Source organism: Carassius carassius, chromosome 39, assembly GCF_963082965.1.
Source record: "Carassius carassius chromosome 39, fCarCar2.1, whole genome shotgun sequence".
Classification (NCBI taxonomy): Eukaryota; Metazoa; Chordata; class Actinopteri; order Cypriniformes; family Cyprinidae; genus Carassius; species Carassius carassius.
This window is the reverse complement of record NC_081793.1, coordinates 8,140,739-8,167,426: the sequence shown is the minus strand read 5'-3', so window position 1 is coordinate 8,167,426 and position 26,688 is coordinate 8,140,739. Positions and strand designations below refer to the sequence as shown.

General features: G+C 38.6%; 1 protein-coding gene across 2 annotated transcripts in view; it reads right to left on the bottom strand.

Annotated features, from left to right (window-relative positions):
- The window catches only part of LOC132121322 (glutamate receptor ionotropic, delta-1-like), a 545,908-nt gene that overhangs the window by 86,043 nt on the left and 433,177 nt on the right, over positions 1–26,688 (bottom strand). For both annotated transcript variants that reach the window (XM_059530614.1, XM_059530615.1), the window contains exon 5: positions 4,708–4,761. In XM_059530614.1, the coding sequence (XP_059386597.1) occupies positions 4,708–4,761 (54 nt within the window). The remainder of the gene's footprint in view (positions 1–4,707; positions 4,762–26,688) is intronic.

The window sequence follows — 26,688 nt, the reverse complement described above, 5'->3', positions numbered from 1 at the left end:
CTCCACAGCACAAGATGGCCACCAACCCAGCGCCGCTGCGGTGCATGGCCACCAACCCCGCACCATGAGGCAAGATGGAAGCCAGCCTCACACCACAGTACAGGATGGCCGCCAGCTCAGCGCCACGAGGCAACATGGCCGCCAACCCAGTACCACGAAGCAAGACGGCCGCCAGCCAAGCGCCACAGCACAAGATGGCCATCAACCCAGCGCCACGAGGCAATATGGACGCCAGCACAACGCCACAGCACAAAGTGGTCACCAGTCCAGCGCCACGGAGCAAGATGGCTGCCAGCTCAGCGCCAATGCTCAAGATGGCCACGGACACATTTCTCAATTACTTCGAGATGCTGTCAAAGATCCTAGAGATTCCCAAGACGGTTCACGTCATGGCTGCTGAGCCAGCGCCACAGCCCAAGATGGCCGCCAGCCGAGCGCCACAGCACCGAGTGGTTGCTAGCCCAGCACCACAGCACAAGATGGCCGCTAACCCAGCGCCAATGCCCAAGATGGCCACCGGTCCAGCACCACAAGCCAAGATGGCTGCCAGCCCAGTACCACAGCACAAGATGGCCGCTAACCCAGCGCCAATGCCCAAGATGGCCACTGGTCCAGAGCCACAGCACAAGATGGCCGCCAGTCCTGCGCCACAGTACAAGATGGCCGCTAACCCAGCACCGCTGCACAGGATAACAGTCACAGTTGACCCTCTGGAGTCGAGTCAGGTTCCAGTTGACCCTCCAGAGTCAAGTCAAGTTCCAGTGAACTCTCCAGAGTCGAGTCAGGTTCCAATGAACTCTCCAGAGTCGAGTCAGGTTCCAATGAACTCTCCAGAGTCGAGTCAGGTTCCAGTGAACTCTTCAGAGTCGAGTCAGGTTCCAGTTGACCCTCCAGAGTCGAGTCAGGTTCCAGTTGACCCTCCAGAGTCGAGTCAGGTTCCAGTTGACCCTCCAGAGTCGAGTCAGGTTCCAGTTGACCCTCCAGAGTCGAGTCAGGTTCCAGTTGACCCTCCAGAGTCGAGTCAGGTTCCAGTTGACCCTCCAGAGTCGAGTCAGGTTCCAGTTGACCCTCCAGAGTCGAGTCAGGTTCCAGTTGACCCTCCAGAGTCGAGTCAGGTTCCAGTTGACCCTCCAGAGTCGAGTCAGGTTCCAGTGAACTCTCCAGAGTCGAGTCAGGTGTTCGTGGACCCTTCAGAGTCAGGGCTAGTCACCGATGATTCTCCAGAGTCAGGGCTAGTCACCGCTGACCCTCCAGAGCCAGGGCTAGTCACCGCTGACCTTCCAGAGTCAGGGCTAGTCACCGCTGACCTTCCAGAGTCAGGGCTAGTCACCGCTGACCTTCCAGAGTCAGGGCTAGTCACCGATGACCCTCCAGGGTCAGGGCTGGTCACCGATGACCCTCCAGAGTAAGGGCTAGTCACCGAGGACCTTTCAGAGCCAGGGCTAGGTACCATGGACTTCCAGAGACAAGGCTGGTCACCGTTGACCTTTCAGAGTCAAGTCAAGTCACCGGTGATCTTCAAGGACTGTGTCAAGTCACCGGTGATTTTCAAGGACTGAGTCAAGTCACCGGTGATTTTCAAGGACTGAGTCAAGTCACCGGTGATCTTCATGAACAAGTGCCAGTCATTAATGATCTTCGCGAGCAGAGTCAGGCCAGCACCGATCTTCTGGAGTCCAGTAAAAACACCAGGGGATTACCAGAGCTTCGTCGTTCCGCTGATCTGGCCGCACGGAGGTCTGATCCGCCCTGGAGGGCTTCCGCCTTGACCACAAGGATGTGGTGGTCTTCCGCTCCACCCTGGGGGACTCTGGCATCGACCACGAGGATGTGGTGGTCTTCTGCTCCGCCCTGGGGGACTTCCGCTCAAACCACACGGTTGTGGTGGGCTTCTGCTCCGCCCTGGGGGACTCCGACGTCGACCACAAGTATGTGGTGGTCTTCCGCTCCCCCCTGGGGGGACTCTGGCATCGACCACGAGGACGTGGTGGTCTTCTGCTCCGCCCTGGGGGGCTTCCGCTCTGACCACACGGTTGTGGTGGGCTTCTGCTCTGCCCTGGGGGACTCCAGTCTCCACCACACGGACGTGGTGGTCTTCTGCTCCGCCCTGGGGGGGCTTCATGTTGTTGTTTGTTTTTTGTATTATGTGTTCACTTCTGTCCCTGTTCCCCTCTGTTAGTCTGGCCCTCCGTCCCTCCCCCTGAACCTCCACCTGTCCGCCTCACTCCTGGTCTCTGTTTTGTGTCTGTCTTGGAGCGTCTGGGAGCCGCTCCGTAGAGGGGGTACTGTCACAGTGTCTGGGTTGTGTTCCCTGGGTTTCCACTAGGTGTCCTCCTTTTCCACGGTGTCTGTCACCTTATTACTTCCTGTTCCCTTATTTGGTCACCTTCCTCCTTGTTTGAGTTAATTGATTGTTCCCCACCTGTCTCCAGTTCCCTCATCATCCTTCTGTGTATTTATACCCGGTCTGTCTGAGTCTGTGTCACGGAGTCCTTGTCTTATGTGTGATACTTTTCATAGTCTGCTCTTGCCGTGTGTTCTTGTTTTGTTTTCATGTTTATTGGATATTCTGGTTTTGACCCAGCCTGGACTGTTTACCCTTTTGGATTGCCCCTCAATAAACCTCTTACCTGCACTTGGATCTCTCCTGTGTTTCCTGTATCACCGAACGTGACACAACCACTACTCAACCCTTGATTTCAGATGTTTACTATATATGAAAAACAATACTCTGTGTAGTTTGTCAATCAAATTTGTTCATAAATGCTATACTGATTTTCATAAACTCAATCAATTGTCAACAACTGAATACAGTGCCAATTAATTTTTATATTAACCCTTTCAGATTCTGTATTCATTCCAATGGACATAATTAACTGATATTAACTATGGTAGACTGCAACAGAGGGTATAACTAAATATATGTCATAATATATATAAATGTATAAAAATTATACAAACGTCTGTCTGTCTGTTAACAGCATATCTGTCGAACCTTTAGTCCGAGGGATTTCAAACTTGACAGGTGTCTTGCTACGGGCACGAGTAAGTGCAGTGCCAAGTTTGAGATGGCGTTGTTTGGATGAGAAATGCAAATGATATCGTTAAATATATCATTTTTAGAGGGTTGTGGTTTAAAATAAACATTCTGACATTAGAGGGTTGTATCTGTAAAAGAAGCACAAAGAAAAGTTGTGGTTTAAAAATAAACATTCTGACATAAAGACTCTGTTAGCTTAACATTAAATCAGCTATACTGTTTACTTCTGAATATTATATTTTTACTCAATTTTCCACATTTATTTTATGTCATTATGTCAGGATCAGTATTTGCTTTCTACCATAGACAAATAAAAATGTCTCAGAACTTTTGCTGTGTAATTGTAACAATGAGCTCTCAAACACACCAAACCAACAATTACTAAAAACACACTCAAAAACTGATTTTGCACAGGCCTTTTGCACTAGTATATATAAAATGTATATTATCAATGGATTTTACATTTACTGTAGAATTAAAGAATGGTCATATTTTTGTTCCTGGAATATTATTTAAGATGGAACGAATTAATACCATACCGTTTCTTTTTCCTGCGAAAAGGGCATCATTGGCAATGCGCCAGTTAATGAGGCGCTCAGTATCTTCATCGGACCCTACAAGATAAACACGGTACTTTTTTAGCACAACATAAACCCAATAATATTATGAGACAATAAAATATAACTTTAATTAGGGTTAAACATTTGAATTCTTACACTTAAAAGCTGAGGGCGCATCTCCGCTGCTGCATCCGACTGCCATGTTTACATCACCGCAAAGCCATCGCAAAGCTCCTTCCTCCCGCACGCAATGGGTTGTGGGCAATATTAGCACTTAGAGTGTGCATTGATCTGCACTTCGAATTCTAACCAGAAATAGTAGACCATCCGGGTATCTTTGGAATACTCTTTTCAACATACTACGATTTGGGACGTACTAATTCTAGTTTCGCATACTATTTAGGATGGATAGTATGCGAATTGGGACTCAGCGACAGTATATATAGGGGAGTGCTAATGGGAAACACCTGGCTGTGATTAGCCCTAAGCACGGCATTATAGGAAATGGAGTTCAGACACCAAATGTAAGAGTCTTGAGTGGAGTGCCCTCTACTGGCGTTTATGGGCAATCCAGCTGACGAACGTGACAGTGGCTGTGGATTATTGGAATTTATCCACTACCACTTTACTTGCCTTACAAGCTGAATTGTTCTTTGTTTATTGTGTTCATTGGTTTGAAATTGTAAAGTACATGCTCAATACATGGTCGTATGGAATACTTTTTTTCCCCTTTTTTTTTGTTAAGCTACTGAAAGGTTTCAAGTACAAATAAGTGTTAAGCATACCAGAACCCGGTAACAGTAAAACTCAAAACTGTTGAAACTATTACAATCTAGTATTCAGAACTAACTGTAGAGATTGGGAATTGTTTCATGAAAATTTAGTTTGACACAGATTTTTGTGGGTGCCTGATTTAAATAATTCCCACTGTATGTTTGCATATTTTAGTAAATTTCAGGCTGCCATGGGCAGAAATAATCTTTTACTGCATGCAAACTAATTAAATGAAAAGTTAAGACTGAAAGAGAGTGCAGTTAATAAAAGAAAGCAGATAAACATGAAAAACAAATATATATATATATATATATATAATAAATATTTCCTTACCTCATTTACAAACACCCAGTGACTGTCTTTAGAGGCCAGGTTAGTCTCCACGGCCTATAGAGACACAAATATAGAACAAATCAATGTGAGCTGTTTGTGGCAGGAGTAAATGAGCTACCTAACATTTAAGAAATGACTTGAAGAAAGGTGAGAGTAAAAAGAGAGCATCCATATCTACTAGATGGACACAATAAGCAATACCAGACTTAATTTGTAATTTTCATATCTAGGCTGGAAACTAAAGAAAAAAAAAAAAAAAAAAAGAAAAAAAAAAGAGGCCTTGCAAAATATTTTCTAATGGCAAGCATCAATACAAGCAGTGTTCAAAAAGCAAAGCAAACAATGTTACCACTCAACACAATAATATGCCACATCTGAATAACTTTATTATTTTTTCCTTTATATGTAATATTGGAAAAGATCATATAAAAAAGGAACAAAACAAGCATTACAAAGGGATACAAACTACAACAATGTACAGGGAGGGTAAACTGGTAATATTTTCACAGAACCCAGAAAATACAGAATATTCCCCTAAAATGAAATGTTAATAAGCTAAAAAGAGAACCTTTTACAGAATGTTCACTATTTGTTTGTTTGCATCTATGTGTGTGTGTTTATGCTTAAAGATGTAATTCAATTCATCATAAACAAACTATATATTTACAGAATTACATGATTGAATTTAGTATGATCCAACATTTATCAATGTATTATACTGGTCAGATGAATCTAACTTTGGATAAATGAAGTAGCCAGATCATTTTTTGTTAAGGGGTTAGGAGGACAAACTGTTAGCACTGCCTTACTATAATTATCCAATTAAATGCATTGTGCTGCTTTTTGTCTTATAAAGCATATAAATATACATTCATGTTTTGACTGTGTTAATGCTAAGCATTATGCTTTCTCACATTACAGGCTGTTGCGTTGATTCAAATTGACTTTAAAATGCATGCAGCTGTCTTGTCTTTATCACATTCTTTCTTTGTGTATTAAGCATGTATGACAGCACAGAATATATTACTTTCAATTAAAGTCGCTATGAAACAGGCAGCCTGTCAAATATCATCTTCAGCTAAGAAACAAAATGACAGCAAGGCAGAGGGTGTTTATCAACAAAGTGTGTTTATTGTCTTTAGCATGGCTTAGTGGTGTCTGGAAGTATAATGAACTTAAAGAAAAATCCATGACATTAGGCTAAATCATAATATGCATCATAATTTGTAAAATTATGTATGTGCAATGTGTGCAACATGACAAAAATGAAATAAAGAAATTTATACGAGATTTTTATAAGATATTTATAAGAAAAAATACTTTTTTTTCAAATTAAAGAATATATATTTTGCATGAATCAAGCAAATGCATTAAATATTTGAAATTTTATATTATAAAGGTAAATAATACAAGGAGGACAGAACAAAATCTCGTCTGAGCCATAATGCGCTGCAGATGTGTGCAATCTAAATAAGGGGGGGTATGTTTGAACGAGGCATTAGAGTGCATATAAATGAAACTCTTGTAATTCATGGGCCAAGCTAAATTTTAATTTTTAATAAATATGTAACATCCACCTTGCCGATATATATTGGTTAAAGGTCTTGGTTCTTGGCTACATGGCATGTGTGACGAGTGGGGCTGGCCCGAGAGCCGTGGGAGAGGAGCGAGGCCGGTGAAGTTAATGATAATGAGCGAGAAAAGGGCCACACACCTGCTACCTTCCGCCATGTTTTATTTATTAAAGTTTTATGTTTAATTGTTCACCGGTTCCCGCCACTTCTTCCCGATCTACAAACTTTGTTACAGCATTGGAAACATTGATTACCACTGCTTTAAGGCGAAACAAATCTGGAAAAACAGATTCTACTATGTCATACAAACTTGTACACATTGTCAATTAGTCTCATTTACAAAAAAAAAATAAAAAAATAACCTTTTGTATTTTTTCATGTGTCATTTTAATGCAAACGAATCCATCTATGTCTCAGTCATGAGGTCTTGTTTAAAGATTAAATAATTATTATATATATTTTTTTTCTTTTGGCCATCAATATTCTCTTCGTGTCCTTCCATTTCTGTTCATTACACACTGACATAATGAGCTTGACCTCCTGCTCAAATGTCAAGCAAATATTAAAAATGCATTTGGTAGTAGAATCTGGAAGAGGACTTTCATGTTTTAGTCTTATACAAAAGAGAGAGAGAGAGAGAGAGAGAGAGAGAGAGAGAGAGAGAGAGAATATTGATCTAATGTAAAGCAAGACCTACTTGTGACAATAGCCAGGAAATGTGACAATAGCCAGGAAGTACAACATGTTGAATATGTTGAATAATTAATTAAACGTTGCCTATTTGAACACCTCAACATCACATTTAGTTTAATATTTTAATTTTATTTGCTTTACCATTGAATGAGAACAATATGGGTGGGGAAGCTGACTGAATTTGTCCATGATATTCTTTTATGTTTATCCAGAAATGTCACCTAAATTTATTCCTTGTACCATTAACCATTCCTTCATAGCTAAATGAAAGTGACCTAATAATATTATATTTAAAATACACTTATTTTAAATAGATTATATTTAGTTATTCTGTCATTACAGTTCATTTTTAATAAGCTGATACTGTAATGAGCTTTCGTTTATCAGTAAATGATGGAGATAGACTTTATAAACAGCAATTATTTTAAAATCCACTCCAGATTGTACGTTTAAATAAAGTTCATTCATTTACAGTGTTTGAATGGCAGAAATGAATTCAGAAATCAAAGCTTAAAATGTCTGAAATACATACGTATATGAAAATACGGTACATCTTTGTATTTGTATTTTACTCTCTTTCTGTCAGTTTGTGCCATACATTTAAAATATTTTAATGTGTAATGTAATGTTTTGTTAATATTTTATGAATGTTATTATCAAAATTTTAACCAAACTACGACAACACAAGTACTGATCTATTGAGTGCAATTGGTTTTGACAGATTTTGGCTAATGCAGACAGATTTTGCTCTAATAGTGACTTTGCTCTAATTTTGATACTTATTTTTCATAAAGTATTTGTTAGTATTTGCATGTGTTTGTGCCCATCTGTGACAACACATAAGCAAAATACTTCACTGATGGTTCCAATGTTTCTGAAAAGGCAACTGAATGATTGTTGCGACATAAAAACAATAAGGCTTATTATTTTAATTTATTTCTCTCCAAGGGCATATGGAAGCATTAAAATGGAATTAACTGTTTCGAAATGAACTACACCTTTGGTGACATTTCTGTTAAATGCTGTATCCCGTTTTAAAATAACTTACCACCTAAACTAAACACTACTTTAAATCTAAAAGATAGTGTTAACAAAAGCAAATGTGAGATAAAGATGCTTTTACTGAAGTCATCTCTTTTATCGTGACTCATACCTCATGGGAATCACATTGCAAGTTCAATACTGCACAAAATGAGTTACCAAGCAAGTTTACAAAGTAAGAAAAGTCATACTCATGGAGCTAGATATGTGGAGCAAACATCAACACGTATTACTTTACAAATAATGCACTATGGTCAATTTTTTTCTGAGATCATTACATAGGACTGTGCAAATATACAAAATAAGTCTTTATTAATTGATTATCTGCCTCTGTAATCATAAGTTGTTTGAAAAAGAATAAAAATTGCTGGAAACTTCAGTGAATTTTTTTGTAGGTTTTGTAGTTTTGATGCAAGTTTTCCATTGAGCCTCGGTTGAAGATTTATTTTCCCTTTGATAAATCCGGTTCTCTATGTAGAAAATCAATGTTACTTTAGCTTGACTTGTGAAAACCAACTACTGACCACTATTGCTATATGAGATACAGACCCATAGAAGTGCTATACATGTCACTTATCACTTATAAGTATGACACGATTGAAAGAAATTGTGTTGGATGGTAAGGCTTCTAGACATCCTTACACATATTTTATATGGTGATATCACACCCTCCGCAGGGTCCTTCAAATGCTCTCCAGTTAAACAAGAGTGTTGTTTAATGCTCAGAGTTAAAGAAGCTACATCACACCACTTGGCCTTGCCTTTAGTTTGGCCTTTAATCTTTAAGCTAGATGAAGGTTTTTAGAGTTCAAATGGATTATATAATATTATTAGATGTGAAGCATGTAAAGCCTGAGGTTCTGAATTACAGTATAGCCATAATCACAACAACATGTGAAGCAATCTTGAAATACATAAACACACTGGTGAAAATCAGTTAGTCAGTTAAATGTTCATTTAGTGGGATTATGTCATCCAATACACATATTGCTCATTCTATTATTGCTATTTGTCACCGTGAAGTTGATGTTTGTATGCATGTCCCTCCCTCAGACACCTGCATGGTTTTTTATGTGTAATGTTTGATAGAAGAGGCAATAAAGGTGGTCTGGAGTGACAGCAGTGAAATTATGTGTTTATGATTAGCTTGTTGTTTGTGTACGAGAAAGGAAAACACTCATAGTTGGATGTCGATGATTCCTGAGACATAAATCTAAATAACACATACATATAAAATTGCATATACAGAGAGAGCACTTCACCTCTAGATGTCACAAACACACCATACAGTAAAATTGATAACATAGACTCATTTTAATGAAATGAAATACTTTTCTTTTTTTTAAATCTATCTTCTTTTCTTTTCCCTACAAACAGTGTACATAACAACAGGGACATAAACAGCACTGTTAAAGAACGAGTGTGAATGTATCTTCTATAAATGATAAAATTCTTCTGATGCTTTACCACAACTTATGGAGAGGGTTTGAATGAGCAGAGTTCCCTTGAGTAATCCCTTTTGGTTTATCGCTTCTAGTAATCAACTTTTCTCTCTCTGCAATAACATGCGGTTATCTTAAGGACTGTCATTCTATACAGGAATAATCTTAACAGCAAGTTAAATTTACAATGATATTTTGTGATATACCTATGGCCTGTTTTTCCAAAACAAGCTTATTTCCACTCCACCTGTCAGAGATTTTATTGCATTGTTGCAATCCACTTTTCCCCCTCCCAACTCTAAATGAATGCCCCACAGTGATGATGTTCAAAAATGACAAGGAAAGGATGGCCTTCTCCTGGAATCCTTTCAAATTTTGATTGGAAAGTTACCAGCCTGGGCATTTTCTAAACAACATCAGATTTCATGGAAGGAGAAATTGAGAAAACCAGAAAGTGAGTAAACACTCCATGAATTGGGGCTTACTGAACAGCCGCAACTGATGCATTAAAACTCTTACCAAGAAATGAACAGTGGGAGAAAAAAAAGAGAGAAATTACAAGTGAGAAAGTGGATGAGAGATGAGGACTGACCTCGATTACAGAATGCAGATAGAAGATTGTTCATCCAGGTATATGCCATCAGTCTTGGATGGCAACAGTGGTGCAAATTCTCTTCTGAAGTGTGTGGAAAACACATTTGCGTATGAATTGGTTTGCTTGAATTTATGCTAACCCCTGAAAACTGACAGTGGGACATAGATTTATCATCATCATCGTGTATCTGACAGTGGAAGGACTTGATGATTCATATCACTGAGGAGACCTCCATTAAACTAAGAAGATTATTAGCCATGAGATGCAAATTATCTGAAAGGACAGAAAATCATTTCAGTGTCCATAAATAGAGTTATGCACTAAAAATCTTGTGTCAGGAGAGGCTACAGTATATACAGTGGCCCCCTTATTTGAGATAACTTTCCAGACTAGGCCTCTTGTTGTGGAGACTCATGAGCCCCAGTAATTTCTAACCCTCTGACAAGATGCAGCAAAATAAATAACAAAACACAGCCAATAAGAATAATGTGTGGCTGTATTCTCAACAAATGGATGAGAACAATTAATAAAAACAATTGAGCTGAGAATGTGTGTGGTCATGTAAACATATTATACTGTTTTCCTATTTAGGCCTTAATGGTAGATCTTTGCCCATGATTTATTTTATTCTTTTTTTGTGTGTGTGTGTGTGTGTGTGTGTGGGGGGGGGGGTTGGGGTGTAACCTCTAACTCTTTTTTATTTATTTTTATTTTTTTACACAAGACATTCTAAAAATGAGTTCTCTCATGCAGCCCAAATGTGGTACAACTGTAGAAAAAGCAAACATTATAGGAGAATATGAGTCCATACAACTTTCCCTCTTTAAAAATACTCTTGAGATTTCTATGGTTTATTTAACATCACACAATAAATAGAATAGGCTACTTTGATTGGAATACATAGTTCCCTTTCAGTCGGTCACTGTCGACATCACGTTGGTTTCCTGTCTGTTCTCTTATTGTGCTTAACTAACTAAAGGTGAAAAGGCCCATCCCTACACTTCCATTCAAAATACAGTAAAAACAGTAATATTTTCAAATACTAAAACTTAAAATAACTCTTTGCTATTTAAATATATTTTGAGATATCTATTTTTACAACAATTACTCCAGTCTGTCATGATCCTTCAGAAATCATTTGCTGAATTAGTGCTCAAGAAACATTTCTTATCATTATAAATGTTGAAAATGGTTTTACTGCTTAATATTTTTATATGTGTGTGTGTGTGTATGTGTGTAAACATTCTGCATTTTTTTTGATTACTTGATGAATAGTCAAAAAGTTTAAAAACAGCTTTCATTTGAAGTAGATTTGTCTTTACTTCCACTTTTGATCAATTTAATGCGTCCTTGCATAATCAAAGTATTGATTTATTCAATAATAATAATAACAATAAGAATAATATCTTACTAATCCCCAAACTTTTGAAAGCTAAAAAGGTAAAAAGACACGTAAATCCTAAAAATAAAGTGACCATGAAAATTCATTTGATCATCACACCTGTTCTTCTTTTTGTTCATTATCTGAATATACTTTAGTTCCTTTGTTTCCTCAGTTCATTGTTGGTTGTTGTTTGTGTATGGTACACACTGTTACGCATGTTTGAATCAGAGTTTATTTTATCATATGAACACCTTCATATTGAAGATTTTGGACCTGTCTTCATCTTTGGACTTTGAGATACGTGACACAGTCACATTTATTGTGTGTTTGACAAGTAGTTAATGCAGGAGTTGGTTTCTAGAGTGTTAGAGTTCAAAATAACTCATCCTTTTAAGTACTTTTGAGTTCCAGGCTCTATATGGCTCAGGTCCCTCTTTTTTCTTAGTTAGTTGACAATCAAAATAAAAGGTGTCTCCCAAGTTCTATATTTTAGATGAGCAATGGAACACAGCTTCTCAGTGAGCCAGGTCAGTCTAACTCCTGACTTCCTGTGTGAAGAAAACCCAACAGAAAGAAAACATGCGAAGGAATACCAAATAATACTGCAAACTGGTTTTAATGATTGATTAAGGATTAGCTACAAGCAGTTTAGGGTCTGACCTGCTGGGAAAGAGGCTTAGGGGTGAGCTAATCGTGAATTGCTTATTGCTTGACAGAGCCAGTGTGGAAAACAAAATGGGTTTGTGGGCAGTGTTAAGGCTATCTGCAGAAAGCTGCACTGGCCTGCATGTATTAGACAAAATAAACACATCATCATTCTGTGGTTCAAACCCTCAGGAGGCACGCTGCTGGATATCAACCCCACACTACTTGTCACTGTTATCCTGATCTTTTTTGACAGCTATTCTCTTAATTCAAACATGCATTGCTTGTCATTCCACAGTGCTCAATGGAATACAAATGTGGAAGAAAAAAAGCTTTTGGGTTTGGTGAATCTCATGAAAACGATCAAAAACAGTTTTAGATGGTATTTCAGCCCCCCAAAAAAAATAAAATAAAATAAAATAAATGAGACTTTTTTTGCATATAATAAAATTAGGTCTATTTTTAGGACCATTAATATTTGAATTGCTTTTCTACATTCTGTCCCAATTCTCATTACTTAAAAAAAAAGAAAAGAAATGCTGTTAGGGAATTATTATGATGAATATAACATTCTCTTTTTCATTTAATATAATATAATATAATATAATATAATATAATATAATATAATATAATATAATATAATATAATATAATATAATATAATATAATATAATATAATATAATATAATATAATATAATATAATATAATATAATATAATATAATATAATATGTTGATTTTGGCACTGTGAAATTTGAGTCAAACATTTCTTAATGACATTTACTCCTTTAATTTTATTCACAAATAATTGCCTTATGATGTCTTTCTTCTTTGTCTGTGAAGGGGTACAAACTGAATGGCTTGAATTACGTGGGTGCAGGAAAACATGATTAAAGCTTATATTTCAGATCACTTACTTCTCCATTAGGTTGATTAATGTGGCCAGGTTATGTCTCAGGCGGGGGCCCTGCTTGAAAAATGATGCAATTACCCCTTTTTGAATAGGAGAGGGAAGCCCTCCTCACCATCGCAAAAAGAGCGATTCTTGTGGGACGTTTGGGAGTTAAATTGCTCTTGCTGATTCTGTCTCTCACTTTCTTATTCAAGTAAAGATGAAGCACCTCATGAATATTGCCCAGCACTGGCTACTCATTACGTCACAGTCATGCATATGCTATTAGCTTGCAGCAGGGATTTCTTTGTGTAATTGTGTTTAAAGCACAATACAAGATGAAATAAATTGTACTACTGAAGTGGAAAAGTAGAGAATGTATTTTCCTCACATTCTTTGGCTTGCATTACAGTGTATGATCACACTATCTGTGTGTTACATTAACCATATGGATAAGCTTTACATTTCAAAACTAAAATAATTTGTAGCAAATAAATATGGGAACCTTATATTAATGTGTATAGGATTTGCATTCCGAATGACCTCTCACTGTGACTTACGCCTGTTTCAGACTGCAAGCGTGAGCAGCGCCTGACCAGCGCGTGAGCATAATCACTGAGCATAAGATGCGCCAGAGTATTCACACTAAAATCACAGCAGCTGCTCCAAAGCTACATATTTCTTAACAAAGACAGCTATAAATTTGTTTTAGAGGTTGGTCAGTTATAAACTTGAATGCTTAGAAGTCTTGAAAGTTATAAAACAGGGATTCGTGTAAGGGAAAATTGCTCCTATTATGTTGTTTCAGTTGTACTCATATATTACTTTTACCATAGACACTTACCCAGACATGTGGTATTAACTAAGTCAGTGGTTCCCAACCTTTTTCAGCTCGCGGCCCAAATCATAAAACCCAAATCATATGTTTGCGCGGCCCACTGCAAAAATATTAACTGACCCCGCTATTGTTCAGTTAATAACTTAGTACTCAGAAGCTAGATTAACTGTAAACTGTCTTTATCGAATGAACTGGCAATGAATAGAAAATAACTAGGCTGGCACCGCTTGGCACAACTGCTGTTGTTCTGTAGCATAATGCAGCAAAAATATCTAAGATCAATTGGCAGTTTATTCTTAAACCAATCAGCGAGCTCGAATAGTGGAAGCATAGTTACAGTTTAATATTTATTTTTTCTTATTTAATTATATATATGAAATGATGGTATTATGTTATGACAGACATTTTTACATATATTAATGTTATTAAAAAATTTAATAGTAATTGGCGGCCCACCTGCAATACCATAGCGACCCACTAGGGGACCGCGGCCCACAGGTTGAAAACCACTGAACTAAGTTATAGCTCAGTGTGTGTCCATAATCTCCATGTACATTTCTTATAGAAGCTGTCAATATGCCTTTTGTAAATTACTTGTGATAAGCTACATTTTTGTAGCTGATTGGGAGAAATGTGAATTATATGTTGGATTTTAACTACTCGTTAGTCTCGTTAGGATTCTAAAAATACTCCATTGTAACTTAAGATCCTGAGCAAGATTAATTATTCGTTGCGAGTTTGATAAAAATGTTTTAAGTTATAATTATGGCAATTAAACAGGTTAAAATGGGTAAATCTTCTATACATATTTTTTTATTCTTCATTTTCTTTCCTGACATATTCCAATCTGTGTTAAAACCATAGACATACTTATTCTGTGCATTTTTTGCATGTTTTGTGTGAAATCATGTTTATTTTGTAGTGTAAAGTGTAGTGTCACTTTAATTTAGCATCAGCAGTGCAACAAAAACAGACTCTGTGCCTAAATTCCTGCTTCACTGCTGCTCACGTGAGGCTCCTGCTCGACGTGTTGCTCCTGCTGCCGGTGTGAATACACGCATTGCTTAACATGCACACCAAACAGAATATGCGCTTCTTACACGCCGCTCACGCTTGCAGTGTGAAACCGCCGTTATGTGCCATCTCATCAAGTTTTTTTTGATAATTATTGAGAAAATGAACAAACATGTCCCAGGAACAATTGGCAGGCAGCTGGGCTGCATTGTAGAAAAAGTGCTAAGTAAGTTTGAATCAAGCACACGCAATGCGCGTATAGCCTTTCTTTTTTTTTTTTTTTTTTTCAGTTTTGCTTTTTACATTTGGTACAGATTCATTCACATGGGCCATTGAACACATGGGCCATGGACCATTGAAAGAGGCTCTGGCTGTGTAACCAATATATTTTGACCAATGCTTTAAAAAAACAGTCTTTTCAACTGCAGCAAAAAGAGTAGTGATTACATTCTTTGCTTTCTGAAATCTTATCTTAAAGCCTCCAAGTTAAAACCTATCAGTTTTGTACTTGTTAGTAAGCATTAGACAGGTCTAAGGTCTCATTTATAATGCTCTCTGTAGATTTAATTCTTAAAGGTTACGTAGACACAAAACAAGATTTTGAGTATGCATAAAAGATCTGATTTATGAAATGCCGGAACCTGTGCAAAAATCTCTTTATAAATTCCAATCAGGGGAATATTGTCATACGTGCATCTCGTCCTCCAACTCCTCCCCGAAAATACCATATATGGAGCTTACAACGTCCAGTTTTATTGTGCATAAACTCATCTGCATATCATTTCCATGCAAATTTATATGCACATGAAACCATGTTTAACACAGAGACATTAAGGAAATATGAAATACAGACTATAATGCCATTTGTGCCAGTAACCTTGTTATGTTTTAAAATAAAGTACAAGTTCTCAGATATATTTTAGTTGATCTCATTCTTTTACACTGGCCAAATAGTATTTCAGTTGTTTTAAACAATTTAAATCAAATTAAATGTATGTTTAATTTGATTGATAAACATATGAACAAGATGAACATATTTTAGCTAGTGGAAACAGTATAGGCCCATATTTATTGCAGTATATTGTCTGATTCGGCGCGTCACTGACAAAGTATTTTAAAAAGAAAAGATGCAAATCTTACCATTTTCTCCTTATTATATCCTTTTGATAAGAGTTTAAAATCGTTGTTTACTTTATTACTTTTCTCACTCCACGAAAAAGAGTTTGTGCACATGGTCTAGAATGTCCGTACAGTGCGTACATATTTACGTCAAGTTAATTTTTTTTTTTAATATCACGATATGTGAGTCTAATATTCCGTACGTATATATATCTAATCCCATTTTGTGCGTACACAGTGTTTATAAATGACACCCCCGGCGATATTGCTCTAGCATTAGTTCGTTGGTAATTTAAGTCATCAAGCATTTTTGCTTTGGTCTTTATGTTCTACATTTTTATTTCACTTTCCCTCAAGTGCCAAAACAGTTGAGACATGAATTATGGACCTAAATAGTTCACAAATTTGATCTACATCATTTTTATCTTATTTGGTACTTTCTGCAAGAAAGGTTGAATCAGAAGAAGTGTTGTGATAATATTAGACATTGCATTTTCTTCAGAGATACCAAGACAGGTTATTAAATCAGCTGTATTTGAAGGGGGGGGGAAATGTGTTTATTACATGAAGATTTGAGGTGCAGATTTTTGCCTTGCAGTCTCACAAGGAGAATTGCCAGACAGCTTTAAGAATTTGAAAACATCTATTAAGGGATTAAGCATTTTACTCCAATTCTTTTTAACTGAACACATTAATGGGGTTATAAGCTTAAAGCATATAAATTGCAGTGGCCTAGTCTTATAATTATTTTTTTCATGGACAATTCTACTGAAACAGCTGGAGAAACAGCCACTCTTGAGGTGTTAGCTCAAGTCTGTGGTGCTTAATTTGGCGGAACACTGCAGAAGCTGCAGTAACATGTCCATCATTCTAGATGGGAAGTTCATAAAAAAGCACACACACAGAGATAGAGAGCACAGAAAACCACCTGCTGCTTTTTGCTTTTCTCCTTAGAATTTTGCTCTAGATTTAATGATTACTGTTGCACCAACCATCTGGTTGTTTCTGAGTTTCTCAATAACTCAGACCTGAACATTTCCTGTTTTGTCCTATGTCAGGCTTCTTCCTGATTGTCAAATAAATTGTCTCACTAATTAAAATAATAATAATAATAATACTAATAATACTAATAATACTAATAATACTAATAATAATAATAATAATAATAATAATAAAAATAATAATAAAGAATTAATACATAAAAAATAATAATAAAGAAAGAAAGAAATTACAAAATGAAAGTCCCTGAAAGACCTGGGGATGCATTTCCAAAAAGCCTTGCTATATTGTACATCTATGGTTGCAAACTGTTGCCAACCCAGTTGATGATTATATAAAACCATAGTTCCTACAAACATTTCCAAACAGCATAACAACAATAACTTGTGTGGTTGATACTACAGCTCCTCACCATTGATTAAAAGCATTCTAATTCTTGTTAGTTTTGTAGTTTGTATGAGTTTTTCATTTTGAAAATGGTCAGAAAGTTCATAAAGACATCGCAAATATAATCCATATAAATCAATTGATTGTGTCAAGCAAGTGCATTTGGCTTTTGTTTGCCATATTTGATGTATTCTGTGTATGTGCACTGAATACATTAACATTTGAATAAAAGCCTTAATTATATCTATTCACCATATACAACAATTTTCAGAAGACTTTGATTAAGCTGCTCAATGTATATGGAAAAACCAGCAATTAATCAAATATCAAATGAAGCGAAAGAACAGTAACAATAGTGACATAGCTTTCAGAAAGGCCTACTATGTTCTATACAGCAATACTGCAATGAACTGCATGTATACAGGAGTATATTGTACAGCAATTACATACTGCATGTTAACGTGATAAAAAAAGCCCTTCTGTTATTTGTGTAAATGGACTATAATAATACCACATTAATTGTGATCTTAAGTCAGTTAATCATCAGAAGTTATTACTCCCTAATCTGTGTGTGAAGTCATTAACAACAGTCCTATATTGTTGAACTAACATGGTTCAAACGACGGGGATGCAACCATCTTACTCTGATTTCAGTAAACATTTGTGACTAGCTAAATTACTTAATGTTTAAGTCAATGTCAGTGTATGGGAAGCGCATACACCTCCAACATATATTTAACTTGCATTGTGTCTCATTTGCTTATCAAAACCAGTAAAACTTTGACCCATTGGTTCCCTTTGCTCCAACAACCTGTTATACAGTGGCAACTTAACCATCCAATCAATTATCAATGCATTAATTCATTCCCCACCCTCCATTTCTTTTTATTGAATGTCTATTTTGTGTAGCTTCCCAAACTCTAAATTGTAAAGTACATTTTTTTTCCTGACAAATCTATCACATCCAAACTCTGACTTTTAAAAGAGACATTAAAAAGTCATGGACAGTTCTCCTTGCTCATCACATCCTTGTTTATAGCTGTGCTATTCCTCGGATGTGTGACAGTGATTCTGGGGACAGTGGGGCCCATCACACAATTCTTGACAGCTAGATGCAGACTTTTGTACTAGACATGCACTCACTCCGTTTCCATTTATATCACTGAAATGTATGTGGTAGGAAATCTGTATTCTTTGCTTTGATTGGTTAAGACATATTGGTGCACCAGAGAAGCACAGAGTGGATAAACTGGTTAAGAAAAATCTTGGTGAAGAGGGCGGAAGTGGCGGAGCGTCTAGCTGGAGGCATGGGTGATGAATTGGCTGAGTGAGCAGGGCTCTGAAGAGGAAGGCCAAAACACCGCCAATTTAACACTGTGATGAGGTTTCAAATTTGAGGCTCAGCTGCCAGCGCAGAAGGGGATCTGCTTCATTCCCACTCCCCACACTTAGGACTGAACATGTTTATCAAGACCATATAAGACCCAAAATAATCTCCTAACTCAAACAAACAGATGCCATGTGACAAAACAATAAAGCTCACTAATCTGGAGAAAAGATCTCAAGAAAGAGCAAATGACACCACCTTGCCCAGACATCTCTCCTTGCTCATTTATGACCCCCCTCCCCTCTCACTCTTCTCCCCCACAGGCTTCACTGTAATTTCACCAAGAATATATACAACATATGCTTTATCTTCTAATTCTGCACCCCCTCTTATGTTTAATATCATCTAAATGTCACAGTGTTATTGGTAAAATGTCCTGATTTTCACAGCAATCACTTACATTATGAGAAAGATTGAATACTTTTATAAGAATTCTGTTCTGCTTCTGAGGGGTGCGTCTTCCTCAGGGCCTGATGAGAATGTTTTCCCTAATCCGACCAGGTGTGACCTTTGGGTCTTGAGATCCTGACAAACCAAAAGCTATTTTATGTTTTTACATCTGCTTGGAGGATTTTCTTTGTTCTGGTATGGTTATATTAGCAAAATGGCGAAACACTATCTGGGGGTTCTGTGATCAGAAAACCCCCACACAGTGTGCAAGTCTCTGAAGCTCTGAAATCTCACAATCTCACACTTTATGGTTGTTTGTGCTTCTACAAATACACATAGACAAGTTTATTAGTTTAAAAACACACTACTGCTTTACTGTAAGTTAGCAAAATATTTAAGTAAAATGTTGTAGATGCTATGCATTCTGTACCATGTGTATTAAGTAAAATTAGAATTGAAAATTGAGTAAAATTATAACTGTAACACTGGAAGGGTTCAACAATTTAAATTTTACATGCGTGACTATGTTGAATTAGTACGTGGAACACTCAGCTACTTCCCATATAGCTACAGTAATCCATGTGCAAGAGCAAATAACCGGCTTCAACCTTCCCGCAAGTGTTGATAGGCTATTACTCGTGAGCTGTAACCAATCAGACAGACATTGAGCAAGTCTGCAAAGTAGTGTATACAGAGAGGCAGTGCGGCAGCCATATCAGAGCCAGCCAAAGTAGCGCATTTTTAAATAAAATTGACTTTAATCAAACCACGGATCCGTGATATAGCTACTAATGTAGCAGCACTGATCACTTTGAGGGGGGGATAAAAATAATTAAGCAGAGGCAGGGATACATTGACCAGAATCCCATGCACCCCCTGGCAAATCACACCCTTCACAGTTGCATTATACTTTCTGAACTGGCTTCTAATTTGTTTAATTATGTAATTGGCATGATACATTCTTACCTGACAAATTTGTTATATCTGATTTATTATGAAATCTCATGAAATCATGACTATTAGATCATGTGGAGGCTGGTGATGTTACTTCAAATCTGTGTCCAGGACAGATCAAACTAAAGGTTTTAGATCATTGGTGATCTGTTGATTTTTGTCTATCATTGATTTAGCAAGTTGTATTAAAACGAGACTGAGTAAACTACACTTTTTGTCAAGAGCAAGCAATAGGTGGTGGTCTTAAAGGTATCGGTCAACCTACAGTCCCTTACTAAAATCAGACTGGCGAGTTTGTGATTGTGAGATGCATGTTCGGCCAATGCGAAACTCAAATGCAACACTGGGTCCCTGCAGAAAGAATAAATAAAAGTATGGGATATTCAAAATAATCAAATTAATCTAAATTAATACATAATTGATATTTGTGATCAGTACTGAATTTAATGATCACTTGAAATTGGAGTCAGATTAAACATGGAGTTAGACTAAAATTGGAAATAAATCATGATAAATCAAGTGAACTTTGCAGAAGCGCAAGTAAAAGACCTACACTCATTATACCTTAACCCATGCCGCTGGATTCGTAGTTGGGCCAATGGGTGGTCCTTACAACTCGTACTAGATGAGCCAATGGGAGATAGGTCTGTAGACCTGAGCTCTGAGCTGAATATTTACTAGCTTATTTGTACTTGTCTTATCTTCAAAATTCAGTTTTCTCCTCACGCTTGCTTCTGCTTCCGACTACAGTCTGGAGCAGAGTGAGGGAGTGATTACATTGTCATGCCTCTTAAGATCATACAACTTACTGCTTGCTGTGTTTGTGGGGGAAATATTGCTCTTGTCCTGGTCACCCTGATCTGTAATAAATAATCAACAAAGAAATCTGTTTTGACTAAATAAACATCAGAAAATATCAAAGTACATAAGGGAGGCCTTTGGAGTTAACCTTTTATAGATATTAACTCTTTCCCCACCATTGACAAGATACCTCGTCAATTAAAAGACTACGCTTCCTTACCAAAAACTAATTTTTACGGCAATCCATGTTCTAGGTGTATAATGGTAAGGAAAGCCCTAGTGCATGTCCTGAATGAGTTAGGAGACTTCTGGGCAAATACAAGATGATCAACATAAAGGATCAGAGAAAATGCAGATCATCATGTATGCAGATCATGTTTTGACCATTTTGAATCTGATCGGGATGAAGTAGTCAGTGAGGGAGATGCCTTTACAGACAAAGAAACATCTCTAGTTGTAGGTTGAATAGACCAATAACCCATTGATCTAAATATGTAACATTATATGTATGTGAATGCTTGACCTGAATTTTTTTTTTTTTTTCATCCAAAATGTTGTATTTCTGATGAAACCTATCTGCATTCATGTTGTGATAAAACATGAACACATGAAGATAGATTAATATATCTGAAGATAATAAAATGTAAATTTACATTACATTTAGGTTAAAATCATCAAAAATGCTGTTGATGGCTGGCAACTTAAAAACAATGCTGGCAGGGAAAGAGTTAAAGAGATACAAAATCAAATAATACATCCTAAACCTAGTGTGGTTGTTTCAGTGAGGAAAGCAAGGGGAAAATTATTTAGTAAATGGCCTATGAATGGTAAAGCCTTCTGGGTAAACAGGAGAGAGGCTTCATTAACAGCTTTACATCTCAGAATAGTGTTATGTTTCACTCATAAAATTATGATCATGGTCAAATTGAGTACAATACTCAATAAATGAAATATCAGAGAAAATTATTATCTGGTTGGCATACAGTAATCTCAGTTGACACATTATTTTGATTGATTGATTGATTGTGGTAATGGTTTGAGAAAATTATTAAATAAATTCTGAGAATGTTACATTTGAAAATGGTTAAAATCAGATGCCACAAAATCTGAAAAAAAAAATGTCTCTAAGTTACGTATGTAACCCTGGTTCCTCGAGAGAACGAGACGCTGCGTCGAAACGCTTTGGGGAACGCGTTTAGCTTGAGCGACTCTGAATATCATATCTAATCTGTCTCATAGAAGAGCGTGACGTCACGGACGGGGTGATGTAAGCGACCAGCAAGTTATGAAGGCACGAGCCGCGCAGCTGGCTTCAGCTTCGAGTACCAGCAAGCGCCGGCAGGGGTGCCGGGGGTATGGCCTCGAGACACAGCATCTCGTTCCCTCGAGGAACCAGGGTTACATACGTAACCTAGAGACGTTCCTCTTCAGGAACTCGAGCTGCTTTGAAACACTTTGGGGAACGAGTACCAACGCTGCCAGACTACCAAACCCCTGCCTAGTGTGTATCCAAAGAGCACAGCTTATGACGAGAGGACTCAAGTGCCTGCAGTGACTGGCATGTCTAAGCCATAGAATCTTGCAAAAGTAGAAGGCGTGGACCACCCCGCAGCATTGCAGATGTCCAGCATGGACGCACCTGCTAGAAAGGCCTTGGAGGCCGCCTTACCCTGTGTAGAGTGAGCCTTGGCTCACGACAGCGGGGGACGACCAGAGGACTCATAGGTGGCGTTGATAGTCTCAACTATCCAACAACTAATAGTCTGCTTAGAAGCAGGGAAACCCCTCTTAGGGGGACCGCGGCATACAAGCAATTGGTCCGTTTTTCTCCAAATGAAAATGAAATACCGGCTGTAGAACCCGGACTCCCTGTCTTGTGGAGGGACCACCTCAATGGCCTCCTTCTCTAATAGGGTTTTCACTTCCTGTTCCATAACCAGACCCTGCCTGGGGCCGACTATCATCAGAATGACCCCGTTGAATATAGGCGGTGCAGAGCCGAACTGAATACGGTAGCCTTTTTATTACTGTGTGCAGGACCCATTGAGATACATTTGGCAGTAGTTTCCACGCTGCTAAATAATCTACTAAGGGAATCACTCTCTCGAGACTGACCTCTGGTGTAAGAGGCCCCCGCAGGGGCGGCGAGCGTCTCAGCCCCACTAAGCACACGGGTGGAAAATACTGAGAACAATGCTCGCTGAGGACCGCTGCGCCCTGGAACACTGGCAGGGTTGGCAGACCGGCCCCAAGAGGGCACTGAGGCGAGACGGGCACCGTGTAATGTGGTGTACGCCGCTCTACCCCAGTAGGGGCCGCCCTACTGGACTTCTTAACCGAGGGCCTCCCAGCCTGAAGTACGGCCCTCAGATCCTTCTTCAGCTGGGAAAACCCTGGTTCAGAGCGTTGCTTCAGCCTCCGGTCCCGCCGCGGGGGAGCGCGGGCGGCAACGCTCTGACGATAGACTGAGAGGGCTGCTCCCGCCCAGCAGCCCCTCCAGTATATATAATTTCTCAGAGTGAAATAAATGTCATTATATTCCATTATATTTAATGCAAACAAACAATCAGACGAGTAAACACGGTCTGCCTTGTTGAATAATTCATATCTAACTTCTCATAGTCAGATAAAAACTGAAGTTAATTCCTCAGAATTAATGCAGTTAACCAATCAGATGAGTAAAAACGGTCTGGATTTGGTAGGATTCACATCAAACTGAAATGATGTAATACACGCGTTGCCTCTGCAGCAGGCGAGTTGCTTACACAAACAATATTAATCTTCTCGGAGATAAGTAGCTGCAGCTGCGAGGTCACAGAGGGGGAAGGAACCGCTGCGCGTGCTTCCGAACCTCGAGAATGAACTCTAAATCTAGGTAACACGGGTGGAGATAGGCAGAGCCGTCTTCGCCTCGTCCTTAGATATGCGAGAAGCACAGTCAGCCCCCTTATTTGTTCCCGAGAGCTGACTACGTGAGCTGCGCTCCTCATTAATGCTGCTTGTTATACAGTTACGGATAATAAGCTTGTGAAACTGATGCTTGTGTAACTGTTGTCTGTGCAACTGATGTTTATGCAGCTTATGTTTGTGTAAATGCGAGCTCATCAACGCCCTCCGTTTCAGTCTCCTCGGAGAAAAAAAGGCGGTGCGTCACGGCCGTCACTCGGGGGAAAGGACCACAACACTCGGGCTTCCGAACCCGGGAATCAGGCAGAACTGGCGGGTGAGGTAGGAGATAGGGACGCGCCCATCTCCATACCCTCCAACAGATCTTATCTGCGAACCCAGCGAGTGCAGGCGCCGCTCCGCCTCGGCGAAAGTGGCACAGACACCGCGAGGAACGCTGGCGAAGACACCCTCTCTCTCTCGAGTCCTCCGGGATCGAAGCGTCCACACTGGCTTGTACCAGTGCAGGCAGTCGGCTCCCTCAAGAGCTGAAACAGCATGCCTCGATCCCAGGCAGACCGCGCACAGACCGTGTATTCCCACTCGTGATGAACACACAATCTGAAACGCGATCTGGATTCGCCTTTCAGATGTCTCGTCTTAGCTTTGCTCTTTGACTATTGCTTACTCTTTGAGGAGCTAATAGTGACAAACAACAATAAATAAGATTGACAAGACAGAATGACATGCACACACAGAGCGCTTGCTGAAATACATGAAGCTGAAGTCAGCTGCGCGGCTCGTGCCTTTATAGCTTCCTGGTCGCTTACGTCACCCCGCCCGTGACGTCACACTCTTCTATGAGACAGATTAGATATGATATTCAGAGTCGCTCACGCTAAACGCAATCCCCAAAGCGTTTCGACGCAGCTCGAATTCCTGAAGAGGAACCTGTTTGTACACTTATTCAGTATGATCTGATTGGGGCCAGATACTGGTGAAAAAATAGTAATTAGTTGACAGTGTAAATTATTTTCTGGTCTCTCTGGCTTCTTCAGTGTAAGTATGCTGGTTTCTTCCTGTTTTACACTACATTTTATCCAAATCAACTTACAATAGAGGAGTGTAAGCAATCACAGTTTTATTGTCTGCATGTCCAATTAGAGTCGCATGAAACTGGAGAACATATTCAGGTCAAGCCTTTTTTAAGGAACCTCCAGAGAATTATATCCATGACATTTAAACACAATTGAGCAAAACAGTAATAGTAATTATTGATTTAGTCAATACCACAATGAACTAATGTAATAACCACCCAATTCCCAGTGATTTAACATGCAAAGATAAGAGGAGATGCAATGGCTTTATGAAGAAAAAGTCAAAAATCTTTTGACAAACATTTGCAGAAAAGACATGTTTTAGAAAGACATTTTCCTGCCCAGCATTGTGATCCAAAACCCATCTACACATCTTTATTTAATTCTGATATAGGTCTTGGCTAATGATGGTTTCTATTGTCACATGGCAGAGTGCAGCATATTGGAAGGGTTTTTGAACACACCTTCAAATGTACAAAGTGTGAAGAAATTATTAGAGCCCAACAAGTGTCTATCAGCAAACCATATAGGGCATTCACAGTTGTGAATAGGCACAGCAAACAGGTTTGTAATGGGCCTCGAGTCTTAAGCCCTATTTGGACGGGACTAATTTTACAGGGGTCATTAGAGAAATATGTGTTTCACAGATGTACTTGGTGATTTTAATCCCGTCCGAATCTGCCACGTCTGTGTTTTTCTCACACAACCTCTGTGATAATTCTAGAGCAAATTACCTACTGTTTTTCAGCAAACTCAGTGATCCTCTGAGAAAACTAATCCCATCCGAATGCGAATGTCTGTGATTGCCGGTGATATTTTATTTCATAACGCATTTCCTTGTGTGTTTTGGCCAACCTGAATTACCGTAGATGCTCTTACCGCGCGCATGTTTGATATATTTGCTTACCGGCAAATAAATAATAATAAAAAAATTATAAAAATAATAAAATCAAGAGCAAGGTCACGTAAACTGTTAATACCGGCTATTGTAATATCAGCATCAGGTAAGATTTCTCACGTTCATTTATGCACTCAGTTACATAATGTTTTAATTACATATGTACCTTTATGAAAATGAAATATAAGGTAGGTTTAGCCTACTACTACTACAAAAAAAAAAAAAAGTAAAACAAGTTAAACTAAAGGAACCAAACATTAACATGGTAGTATTTATTGTGTAATAATACTAATGGCAATCATTCTGAATGAATGCAATGCACGCATACAGAGCGCATGATCTCTGTGACGCCCAGATGCACAAATCAGACCCTCCGAAGATGTTAGTCCTGTCCGAATTGGTACAAGAAAATCGCAGATGTCAGGTGGTAAGTTTAGAAATGTAGTTTAGAAAACTAGTCCCGTCCGAATAGGGCTTTAGAACGTGAGTTGGACGAACCCTCACTAGGGATGAAGAAAAAGCCAGTGTATTGACAGAGCCAGTGGCCTTAGCAATGACCAGGTCCAGAACTCTCACAACCACAAATAAATTCTGTAATACTGCAATACCTTTAATAATAAATAAATAAATAAATAAATAAATAAAACAAATTGCTAATAAAAATATGGTGGACTGTGTCATTCCTAGCTGAATTACACAGGCGATTTGAAGCGATGGCCTTGAGTGTGGCGAGTGATGCAGTATTCAGTTTAAGCCTTTAGATTCACCCTTGCCTTGTGACAGCTGAAATGGATCTTGTAAAATGTGCGATCGCTTTGCCGATTACTCTTAAAAACTTAAAGATAAAATAGGCTAAGGAAGGACAAATATCCAGATTTTTTCAGACTACTGCAGTTTGCACTCACGCATCTCTGCACATTGGTTCGGCTACATCAGAAAATATCTCA